The sequence below is a fragment of the Bombus vancouverensis genome, chromosome 6 (genome assembly GCF_051014615.1).
Source record: "Bombus vancouverensis nearcticus chromosome 6, iyBomVanc1_principal, whole genome shotgun sequence".
Taxonomy (NCBI): domain Eukaryota; kingdom Metazoa; phylum Arthropoda; class Insecta; order Hymenoptera; family Apidae; genus Bombus; species Bombus vancouverensis.
The window spans coordinates 17,336,572-17,348,452 of NC_134916.1; the positions used below are offsets into that span (position 1 = coordinate 17,336,572).

An 11,881-nucleotide genomic window follows, 5' to 3' on the forward strand; every position below is an offset into this window, starting at 1 on the left:
GTACACGCTCGAATATGCACAGGAATGTAGTTTACGCGGAATGTTAATGAAACAATTAACTAACGTTTGCTGGCAAGCCTGGCCCTGGAATCGAGGGATAATTTCAACGTTACGAATCCCAGATGTTTGAAAGAGTGAAACACGCCGTGACTATTTATCGTACAAGGATTTATTACTCTTCTGAACGTTAGTTCCTTAGAGTCCGAATACGTATAGATATTTGCTTGCCAACGCTATAGAGAGCCTGTTCGTTAAGTGAAAAAGCTCGAACTCGTCAGACGCTCTATCTACTCGGGAAACTTATTTCAAACGTGCTGCATCCCATCGATAGAATAGAATACGCGATGTTGTTAATATATAAAACATTTACAATCGAACATCTCGTGTGGCCAGCTATACCATTGTATAGCAAAGGTCGTGTATATATGTAAGAGAGAGCGTCTGATCTGAAGAGTCGTTTTAACCAGTACCGTAACACGTGATCTATAATAAGATACTTGTTATTGCAAGCCCTTTCTAAAATTTAGTATTCCGATAACGTATGATTCGACTTAATTGGCGTTTAATATTATTGAATTAAATTATTAAACGAAAATAATTATCAATTGATAAATATTTCAAATTGCTTTGAATGTTGTAAGATTAGGCATCTTACGCGATAATGTGCATTTTATCGATATTCCATTAATATTATACAATAATATTCAATCGATATTCTATCTCCTAGGACGAAATAAATGATATACCTTTGCAATTAAACTTATCACATAGGACGTATGCTTAATAGTGGCTACCAATTATCATCGCAGATTGTCTGTTACGATAACCGTACATTACACGCATTTTTTACAAAACACCCAATCGTATTACTATTCTGCCATAAGTATCTTAAGTATATAAACGTCTCCAGTTGATATTTCCTCTCACGTGGCAATTTATTTCAATATTGCACAGCTGGTTGTAGGTAGTGAATTAAGTTGAACGGCGTGGTGAGCAACGTATGGACGAAATTAGATTGCAAAGGTCTGCTTATCGCGTGTTTCGTACATTCGACCATCGAATTATAGAATTATGAAACAGCAAACAGGCTGACGCAGAGTATCAAAGTACTCTCGACATCGTCAACATGGCAAATTGAAAGTGTACGCAATTACCGGTTTATCGAGCAACGGGCGCGCTTCTGGCTAAACTGGCGCACAAGGAAGAGTAATTAAGCTTTTTTAAGATACAGTAATTGTTCCTTCCGCAACGAACGATCGCTCGGCCGATGCTCGTCCATGCTGCCCCGCAATGGTAACTATTGTTGCAATTGCTTATACGGAGCGGACGGTGAGGTAACTGTTAGTTAGCCGTGATGCATGCGAAATTATCATGCGCGTCGTCTCGACCCTAGAACTTTAAGATCTCCTAGCACGATCTACTCAGCACCCACGCCAACGCGCACGCTCTGTTCGCCAGGCGTTAAATCTAGATTTAATTAACTTAATGGAATCCTTGAATAGACGCAGAGGACGCGTGTTCGCCGCGTGAAACGACAAGGACGAGCATCACTTCAATCAAGTTTTACAGTAAAAAAACTATTTCACGAATATGTACATAACGTATGCCATTGATCGAATTTAAATGTTCGTCCCGATGAATTGGAACAACCAGGATGAATTTTATCCTTAAAAGGTTGGTGGTCGTGTTCGTTAACGATGCTCTTATGAAATAAAAATAAAAAAAATGAAGAGGAAAACTCACCCTGCGCGGCAAAGAGTATCACCAATAGACCAAGAAATCGCAGTGGTAACATGTTTTCCCGTCTTTGTTTCGAAAACACTGTCAACAAACGACACAATTGGCACTACAGTCGTCGTTTGGCTTGAAACTTAATTGTCGACTTGAGAAACGTACGTATACGAGTGGACGGTATTTTCGCAAGGATGATCGTTCAACTGAATAAAGAACCGAACGTATCCACCGATACGAGGTGGATACCGAATACAAACTGAGAGAACGAGCGCGCGTGGTATCCGAAGAGCGGCGACGGAACCGGGCCCCCGGCTTTTTACAGGGACCTGCGCCGACCGGTTGCGCACTCAGCGCCGTACAAACTCGACACGCGCCTCAACTCCTGTAGGAATAAACTTACACGCCTACGATGTATGACTGTGTACGTGCACCGATGGCTTTGTGGAAGCGCGCGCCTATACAAAACTGAGTATGTATTCAATGGCGCAATGTCGAGTGAACATTGCGTAAAAATTTTTTTTTATTTTATTATAACAAACGATAACGTCGAGAAATTGACCAGCATATCACCACCGCTCTATAGAATATACAGCAGATAGGAATGATTTCCCCAAAGAAAATTGAAAGAAGTTGTCTCGATCTAAAAATACTAAAAAGGCGCCAGGTATACACGTATGTTCTTTATCTTCCTTCCTCGTCGCTGATATTTTTCAGAACAATTTCAAGTCACATTGCGCGTAAGGTTTCGTATCAGTTGATAAGAAACACAGATATGTTTCAATTTAAAATTTAAATTTGAATTTTAAATGCCAAAAGTTATATAGGATGGGAGAACAGGAAGCGCATCTATATTTTATAGGAAATCGCGACTGAGCATAAATCAATGTGCGCAGACGGATAAAAGCAAGAATACGTATCGAATATCGAATTTATCTGTGTACGGAGTTCCGAACGCATAAAGTATCGGCTCACACGCACGTATATGTACGCGCGTGAGAAGCATGTATTTGCACGTTACTTTCGTCGAGCGCTTACCTCTTTCGATTCATCCATTCACTTTGTCATTGTGCATAAGACGAATGGCAAAGAGCATTCACTTCTTCGCATTCCTTTTTTATCTCTAAACGAAGTAAAAAATTATATTAGGTATCGATCGATACATTGATCAAATAATATCAGTGTATATAGTTGTTTCTATACGTTGACTCATCTCGTTTAAAGAGAATTATCATTATACCGAATTTAGTAATTCCTTTATAAAAATGAAACTAACTTGCATGTAGATTCGTAGAAAGACTGTAATCATTGCGGTTACGAGAGTGAACGTAAAAATAATTCCGAATAATGTTGCGTGGATTATTAACCAAATGACTCATACCAGTACAAAAAATTGCGATGATGTCATTTGTAAGATATATTTACATACACATATGTATGATTTGAGCTTAAGCGTTTAAATGCAAATTAGCGAACAATTTGAAGTGATTAATATTTTTTTCGTGAAATTATTAAAGGATTAACGACATTCCTAAAAACAAAAGTGTAAATATTTTAATAATTTTTACACATGACTATATTCATTTTCATGATTTAGTCATATATATTTCACGTAGAACTCTAAAGAGATCTTCGGCAACGGGAAGAAACATTTGAATTTTAAATTGTTGATAACACGGTAAAAAGAGAAAATATTTGAACTTTATATGCACTGCCCTTGAGTAGACGCCTAACACGTTTCATTTCCCTTTCCCGTGATAATAAACAAAGCCCTTATTTTACCTCACGCGTACAACTATCTCTCTAGGTACATACCTCGTGAAAGAGTACCTGTAAACTTATATCATAACTTTGATACCTAAGTTTTATTTCTAATGTTATTTATACAGAGCATTCATTTGTCTAACTTTCAAAATTCATGTAATCAAAGATATTGGTTTACTTCGTGCGAATTACAAGGTATCCCACAACAATATTTTATTTTTCTCAAGTTCCCAGTGTAGCCATCTCGCGATGATATTGCGAAGCTGGAACATAGAAGATTTATATAATGACCTACGATACGGGTTGTCAAGTGTATAAAAAAAACAAATTTAATATCTCGTAATAAGGAAATATTTTTGTCGTGATTGTGGATACGTTAATGTAAATAGAAAAATACATATAAAAGAGTAATCATAAACATTTTCCGGTGTAACCGGAACCGTGGATTTTCATTGGCAAAGGATGGTGTCTGATTGGTTGATTTTGAAACGGATTGAAGTGCCGCTAAGAAATCCGGATGCGTTGCCGAACGCGAAGGGACAAAGGACGCTGTCGTACGCAGGCAGATAGACGCCATATTCATTTGTCAACGGACGTCAAGGTGTGATCATCGGAAAGAAGCACAGTTACTTCGGAAAAAAGTATCAAGATAGTATAATAGTGGTTTCATTGAATAATCATTACAAGTTAACGTGTATTTAGAACGATATGGCGTCCTCGGAATTACGAAAACGCAAGATGGAAGAATATGAAATGCAGCTGTTTAGCTTTCATTCAAGAGCCGTGTATGCTACTTGTAAGGCGCCGCCGTTTTCAGTTTCTCTTGAATGTTTTTCAGATTTTACAGCATTCTGATTGTGTATAACCACATGTTCCAGTCGTTGGACGGGTGCACTCTAGTATCATGTAGATTTGATCATGACTAGAGTCACACTCGTCCATTGCTTGGAATACTTTCACCGGCCCCTACGGACTAAGTTAATCATAAAGACGACTAACGCTTCACTTTTTTTTCTTTTCTCTCGTTTCTTCTCTTATTCTCTTCGCTTCTTTCTCCTTCTCATCTCTCACACTTCAAAATCAGAGAGCAAACAAGTAAAAATTGACCTTGAGCCGATATACGTGTCAAATTCCAGTTGCATTTTTTAAATTTTGCTTTGTATTAATTTTGTTTCATTCAAATGTCTGAATAAAGTGTAAAAAATATATGTAATAAATGACTTAATACAAATGATTATATTATATATTTAACAAGTATTTTAATTTATTTCTGTTAAAAGTCATTTTTAAAGTTTGTTCATAGATTTCTAGTATTATTTAGTAATGCAGTAAGAAGGTTGATAGAGTATAAATGTAGAAGTATTTTCAATTGTTTTTTTTTTATAGTGAAAAGTATTGTAAGTGAAAGGATTCTTAGCACGATTGAGAAGATGTGTCAAACAATTGAAAAAACATACAAATTAAATTCTGAGAATCTAACAGTACTTAAAACAAATCAAAAGAATTTAGAGACAACATATTTTAAAGGAGCAATGCCACATTTAAAAAATATCGAGGTAATTACATTGACCAGAGGTATATCAACAAAATATTTCTTCTAGTACATGTAAAGTATATATATATATCACATATGACTCTTCTGTTTAGAATATTGTAAATAAATATGTTGCTGTTCCAAGTAATGTTTTATTGGAAGAGGACAAGTACCAAAGGATACAGTATAATGATACAGAATTTGAAAATATAAATCAAAGATTAGAAGATTTACAGCAAAGAGCAAAAAATGTATGTATCGAGTATTTTTTAAATATAACATAAATTTTATGCTATTATAGAGATAACAAGTAAAGTCCAACTTCCTATGAACGTTATAGGCTACTATTTTGAATACTGTATTGAAAGAAGAGCTACAGACTTTAGATCAATTTCCAATTTCTGAAGAAAGTGTAAATAAGATGTGTAATGTAGTAGAAAATCTGACATGCTCCGACGTAAATGAAAATATATATCAGTTACTGAAAGATTATAAACAATTTTCCACAAGCCTGTTTGATACAACGCAAATTACAACAAAAATAAAATACAACACAGTAGATAATCTTAAATGCAAAGAATTTGATTTAAGTACTTTATGAATTGAAGTAATGGTAACAATATAAAAATTAATTATTTGTCCTAGATGTTTCATGTAGAACAAAATCATGTAAATAATATTTAAGTAGATAAACTGATATTCTATAAATTTTATATTTGTATATTTTGTACTTTTTAAAATATTTTTATAAATAAATTGACTTATAACTTTTTTAATTAATTAGATAGCTATCATATCATTACATAAAAATGTTTGTAAGAAGGAGGATTAAAAAATTAGTCCTGTAATAAAATTAAGAATTCACAGCACTTGAACAAACATCTACCAAAAATGTTGGATTCTTTTATATTGGAACAAGGTATTTACCTTTCATACATTACTTTCATTTGATATATTTATTACGATTAATCTAAGATACAAATTTCGAATTATCTGCTAGCAGCTAAGAGAATACAGAACGTAACGGAAATATAATATAATAAGAATTAGCATAATTAGATAAACAAAATATACGTCATAAATGAATAAAGCATAACTTAAAATTAATAAGTTTCAACATAAAAAATATAAATTTTCTTCATAATATTTTGTGTGATAATTTCAGTTAACAAAAATATACAAGATAATTAGAAATTCAGAAAAATTTAATAATTATAGGTACGCCGTTTCGTTAATCTGCCGTTGACTCGTTTTACTTCCAGCGTAAGATCACTTACACCTACACCTTACAGCTTTACACTTTACACGGTAATGGCTCCCTCCCTCTTAGGTATACGAAGAAGGAATATACTACACCAACCAACAACCCACAGTTAGGCTTGTTTCACATAAGCAATGAGAGTCTCATGACGGCCATGACTGTCATGACGCACAACGAAACAGGAATCTTTTTTGTGTTCACTGTGGGTTCTTATTCTTACATGTTCGTGTATAAACTGACATTCCCGGTTTTAACCTAGCTTCTTCCTTCCTGCTGGTAGTCGTATATTCAGTCCCTACGTATTCGTGTAGAAAAGACTTTAAAGTACACTAAAGCATAACGCTTCCCCTCTTAAAACATTCCGAGGCACTTTATAATAAAGATATTCGCTTCGGCGCTTAACAAAGATTTATACCAACATCATTGCACGATCCATTGAATATAATAGAACAAAGTAAAGTGTGCTATTATAATTTTTTATTTCATTAAATAATTATAGAAGAGTAATAAAATTATTAAATATTAGTATATCTTATATATTAGAGGTTTTTCTCTAAAATAATAATTTTTATTATTTTTAACCATAAGAAATATAAATAAAATGTTTAGGTAAAAACCATATATAACGATGCATAGTTATTTTAGAAACAAAATAAAATATTTGGAAGGTGTAAAAAAAAAAAATATTTTTTAAATATTGTGTTATATACATATATAACATAATCTTTATTTATATTCTGCGAATATTATACTATAATATATTAAAATAAAATATATAACATACTGTATTTGTATTGGTAATTATAGATAAGTTTAGTATTATAAATTTTTATTTAATCTTGAATTAAATATTAATTTATATATATAATAAAATGAACATTACGCACTTTTTAATAATTTAATTATCTGTTGAATATGTGCTACATTTTAAATGAAGACACAAAGGCCAAAGATACAATGTGTCAATCACAATTTGATTGATACTATCACAAAAATGCAAAGTTATATTAGTACGTAATTATCTACATAATAAATGATGAAGAACATCAGAATGCATGTTACGAATATCTTTATCGGATGTTAAAGAATGGCAAAGAACAACAACCAATAACTTTAATGTACCACTTAAATTTTTCAGTAATAATTTTTCATTTTATTTTATACATTATCTTCTGTGAACTTTTTTATATTTGAATAAAATTCATGCTTATTTTTTTCATAAAATATTTGCTATGTAATAGCGTAAACAGTAGTTTAAATATTTGAAAATCTCTAGTATTTTTTTAGTGAAAAATCGATCACAAGAGGAACGAACCAATAGTATCGAGGTATGTTTCGTTTTCATATAGCGCGTTGTAGGTTCTTACAAATGGTGTGGGGTTAGAATAGGAGTAGTATGAAAATATACGGAAATTATGTCCGGTATTCCACGTTAATGAATGTATTGTCATATGTTTGATACTTTTAAATATCAAAATAATAATAGAATTTTAAATTAACCGTAATCATTGTTAGCCGAATAATAAAAATCTATTTAGATTAGATTTAATCATCTATATTAGGTTTGTATGATTTTTGTTTTCATAATTGTTTTTGTAAAAATTCCGATTTTCTTGAACTTTTAATCGTCTAATTCATAAAATATTTACTGTTGTTACTATGTTAAGATATTTCTATAATCATTACTCACATAAAACAATTAGTTTCATTTAAGTAAGACCTCGTAGAGGATGTATGATTTTTATAAATCTGTTATGTGCAGCTAGATTGATAATCAAGATGTCAGAACAATTTGTGGGTTGTACAGTTTCCGTAAAGTGTATCGAAGAAGTTGGAACTTATCAAGGACAAATAGTGGATTTAAATAAGGATTGTATTATACTTTCAAAAGCTTTTTGTAACGGAGTTCCTCATAGTTCACCTATAGTTGTATTATGGTATTGTTTAGTGATGAGAATTTGATCAATTTCCTTATAAATAAGAACATTAAATAAAGCACGTAGAATTAAGCACAGATTGTTTTTTAATTTTTAGTGCGAAGGATATACTGAATGTAGAGTTTATATCAATTAATAATATAGGATTCGACAGTAGTGATACGAGTGATAATAATCAAGCACAGAATAATATAACTGTAAAGAGACCTATTGCCAAAAGAGCTGGTAGATCATTTTCCGAATGTGTTTCATCTTCTGTTCAATCCACATCATCACAAACGCAAACTAATATTAAGAAGCCAAGTAATAATTCTCAATCCACAATAGAACAAGCTGCAAATGGGAAAATTCCATTAGGTATAATAGTGAAGAATTTTAACTTTTTTTATAAGTAAATGTAAAGCATTTTTGATAATTTGCTTTTTCAGCTGAATCTATTGATAAACCAATGCAAAAAAAATTAAGTAGTAAACAAAGAAATGAGCACACATTTGGTACTCCAATTGATCAATCCTTGAGTCAAGATTTTGATTTTGAAAAGAATTTAGCCCTATTTGATAAAGAGGTATGCTTCTTTCTCTTTATAGTTTCATTACATAGCACATTATTAACATAGTATTAAAAGTAATGTACACTTTCTACAGGCTGTGTGGCAAAAAATAAATTCTTTAAAATCTAAGAAACAAAAGCAAGTAAACTATAGGCACGATGAAAATATTATTGTGTCTGAACGTGCAGATATTAGACAGATACTGGTACCTAGTGCTGGTGAAATAGAATATGTAACAGACAATGGTTTAATAATTCCTAGCATAACACTTAACCTTCATCGTCAATTAATAGGAGCAGCAGATAGATTGGGTATTAGTTGGGAGCGTAGAGTATGTACAATTAGTTAATATAAGAAAGAAGCTTACAATATTTTTGTGTAATGAAACTAATTTTAAAATTAGGTGGAACTTCTTGGTCGTGCCGGTACAGAAATTATATTGCAACTGTTAGGAGGAAGCCATCGACTTAATCCAAATAATGCACACCAGTGGCCAACGATTATTGCACTTTGTGGACCTCATCGTTCTGGTGCTGCAGGTGTTAATTGTGCTAGACAGTTATCTAGTCACGGCATTAAGACAATAGTGTTTGTAGAAAATTCTGAGGATGTTTTTCTCCTACAAGAATTGTCTTTGTACAAGTTAACAGGAAACAAGGTAGAAACTAAATTTAAAAACTTGCCATCAGTGGTGGATTTGATACTTGTAGCACTTTGTGACGAGAACTCACCAAGAATGATTACACCTATAGCAAAATGGGCAAATAATAATAGGGCGCCTATTTTAGCCATTGAACCACCAGCCACAGGAACACCTGGTATTCTTAGTAAATGTAGCCTGCTTGGTGGATTACCATTATCTCATAGTGTTGACAATGGCAAATTATATTTATGTAATCTTGCATTGCCAAACGAAGTATATGCAGACGTTGGTATAACATATAGGTCTCCTTTTGGACCAAAATTTGTCATTCCTTTGCATTCCAATAATTCTTAGCAAATTTATAAAAAGGATGTTATTTCTCATAAGATGTTATAATTTAGTATATTTTTACTTGTATGCCTTGCTAATTAAAGTTTATACTTAAATGGCGAAGATATTGTCAGAAATTAATGATAAAGATCATGTATGATGTAGCATTTAATGTTATACAGATGAAGTGTAGTTTGTGTAGGAACAATTATAATTTGGTGTGCAAAGCCAATTGTGTGTAATTGTTCTTTTAAACGTGTAAGTATACAATGTATACAAGAAACAAACATATAAATGATAAATATACAGTGTTTGGTTTTGTAAGTTACATAAAAAAAATAAATGCTTTTAAATAAAAAATAAATTCAAGTAAATCTAGTATATAAATTTTTAAACGTTATGAAGCATAAAAACTACAAATACTACTTGTATTTGATACATTTTAACAAGTATGTTGTTTCGTACTATAAGTATATAATAAGTACATAATACTAAAAGTATATGGTATTCCTGTTACAAAAAAATATAATCGTACAAATTTTTTTATACATATGTGACTCATTTTTATTTATAACATTGGAACAAAAATTACTACTGATCATATTTAGATGAATTTATCCCCCAAATTTGACACGAAGAGATCGTCTATTAGTAGAGAGATGAAATTTTCTTTATACATATTTTTCATAACTTATGAGAGATATATTATCATAAAAATTTGTAAAATTTTTATTTACAAATTGTTTATAATTAATCATAAAGTTTAAATATGAGACAAGAAATATTTACATGTCTTCTATAATATTCGGATTCTCTTTTAGCTCCTATTTATTTTTGTAAAGTTAAGCATGGATTAAAAAGTATTTTTATTACTGCAATAAAATATACTTGTGTCACAACATGTCCGTGTTCACTGAATAATGTATGAAATATGGTAGCATAATTCAAATAATGAGTTGTAATAGAATGATTGTATAAGATTTACTTTACTCATAGGTAGCTTAAGTAAGTTATTTATACTGTACATGTAAATATATATTTATATATTTTGAACATTGGTCTTGACATTTAATATGGTAGTAAATTCTATAAATAATACCAATGTCATTTTTTTTAGAATTACTTGCACAGAAAGCTTTAAGTAGATTTAAAAATACAATATAAAAAGAAAAATATAAATGCATTCATTATACATTGAGCAAATCTAATTAGTATAGGCTCTGTAAGACAAAGTTTGATATATTGTCTAAAAATTAGTTTAAATCCTTATATCTATTTTAAAGATAGAGATGAAAGAAATGATATTAGTGATTTTAATATTCTTGGTACTGTATATTTCTTTTATTTCTCTGTAACTACAGTTTAACGAATTTTTATAATAATTCTATTATTAAATTAGTAATTAAAATACAGAGTACAATTGAATAATTAACCTCTTCGGTACGCGCGTCGACTATAGTCGACAGTCGCCGAATGTATTCCCACGATTGACTTTCAGCTAAAGTCAGTAATCACTAAAAGCATACATATATACAGCCTACTGTCAACTTTAGTTAATTATTGTACAAATTCTCGGTTTAGATAAGTACCTATTACAGTTGGGCGGAATATGAGCGCTACATAATATAACTACTTGTCGTTATTGCTTGCAAGTTTAATCGTTCAGACTTTATTTCAAATTGTAAATAATTTGTAGACAATGTACACAATGTATTCTGATTCATCAAGCGAAAACGACATCGTTCCCTGCCTCAACAGTGGAAATGTCGAACGGGCAGGAGTTTTTACTTCGTCTGATTCAGAAGCAGAAATAACCAAAGAAAAGAGCCGTAGTTCAAATATAAAGTGGTTGCATGCGAATTTAAAACCTCAAATACATACGTTCGACGATAGAAATTCTGGAACTATAACAGAGAATATTACCTATTCATCTCAAATCATAGATTATTTCCGAATATTTTTTTCCGAGGATTTGATGACACATATAACGAACACAACGAACAATTTTTATCGATGTACAGTCGAACAATTGGACAACATTCCTCCCTCACTGAAAAAGTGGCATGACACTACGATAAACGAATTATATCGTTTCATTGCTTTGACGCTGACAATGTCGCGCTTAAAAAAA

The 11,881-nt window shown here is 31.6% G+C and overlaps 3 protein-coding genes across 6 annotated transcripts in view; 2 read left to right on the top strand and 1 right to left on the bottom strand.

The window, feature by feature from the left end:
• Positions 1–2,033, bottom strand: part of LOC117159785 (neurotrimin) — a 66,065-nt gene extending 64,032 nt beyond the window's left edge. The window contains exon 1 of the mRNA XM_033339931.2: positions 1,744–2,033. Within this exon, the coding sequence (XP_033195822.1) occupies positions 1,744–1,795 (52 nt within the window). The 5' untranslated portion in view covers positions 1,796–2,033. The remainder of the gene's footprint in view (positions 1–1,743) is intronic.
• A 1,926-nt stretch (positions 2,034–3,959) lies between these two features.
• LOC117159796 (uncharacterized) lies at positions 3,960–5,809 on the top strand. 2 transcript variants are annotated; one of them, XM_033339949.2, is made up of 4 exons: positions 3,960–4,280; positions 4,882–5,051; positions 5,143–5,280; positions 5,370–5,809. In XM_033339949.2, exons 1-4 carry the CDS (start codon positions 4,244–4,246, stop codon positions 5,628–5,630), a joined length of 606 nt encoding a protein of 201 aa, XP_033195840.2. In that variant the 5' UTR covers positions 3,960–4,243; the 3' UTR covers positions 5,631–5,809. The 2 variants fall into 2 exon arrangements, with proteins under 2 accessions (XP_033195840.2, XP_033195839.2); XM_033339948.2 differs by having other exon boundaries at positions 3,994–4,291.
• A 1,768-nt stretch (positions 5,810–7,577) lies between these two features.
• Positions 7,578–10,803, top strand: Edc3 (enhancer of mRNA-decapping protein 3). Of its 3 annotated transcripts, none has more exons than XM_076619210.1 (6): positions 7,578–7,618; positions 8,053–8,227; positions 8,325–8,584; positions 8,656–8,792; positions 8,872–9,108; positions 9,181–10,803. In XM_076619210.1, the coding sequence occupies exons 2-6, from the start codon at positions 8,070–8,072 to the stop codon at positions 9,772–9,774; spliced, it is 1,386 nt and encodes a 461-aa protein (XP_076475325.1). In that variant the 5' UTR covers positions 7,578–7,618; positions 8,053–8,069; the 3' UTR covers positions 9,775–10,803. The 3 variants fall into 3 exon arrangements, with proteins under 3 accessions (XP_076475325.1, XP_033195882.1, XP_033195883.1); XM_033339991.2 differs by lacking the exon at positions 7,578–7,618 and adding an exon at positions 7,631–7,852; XM_033339992.2 differs by lacking the exon at positions 7,578–7,618 and adding an exon at positions 7,631–7,852 and having other exon boundaries at positions 8,057–8,227.
• Positions 10,804–11,881: the final 1,078 nt, after the last annotated feature.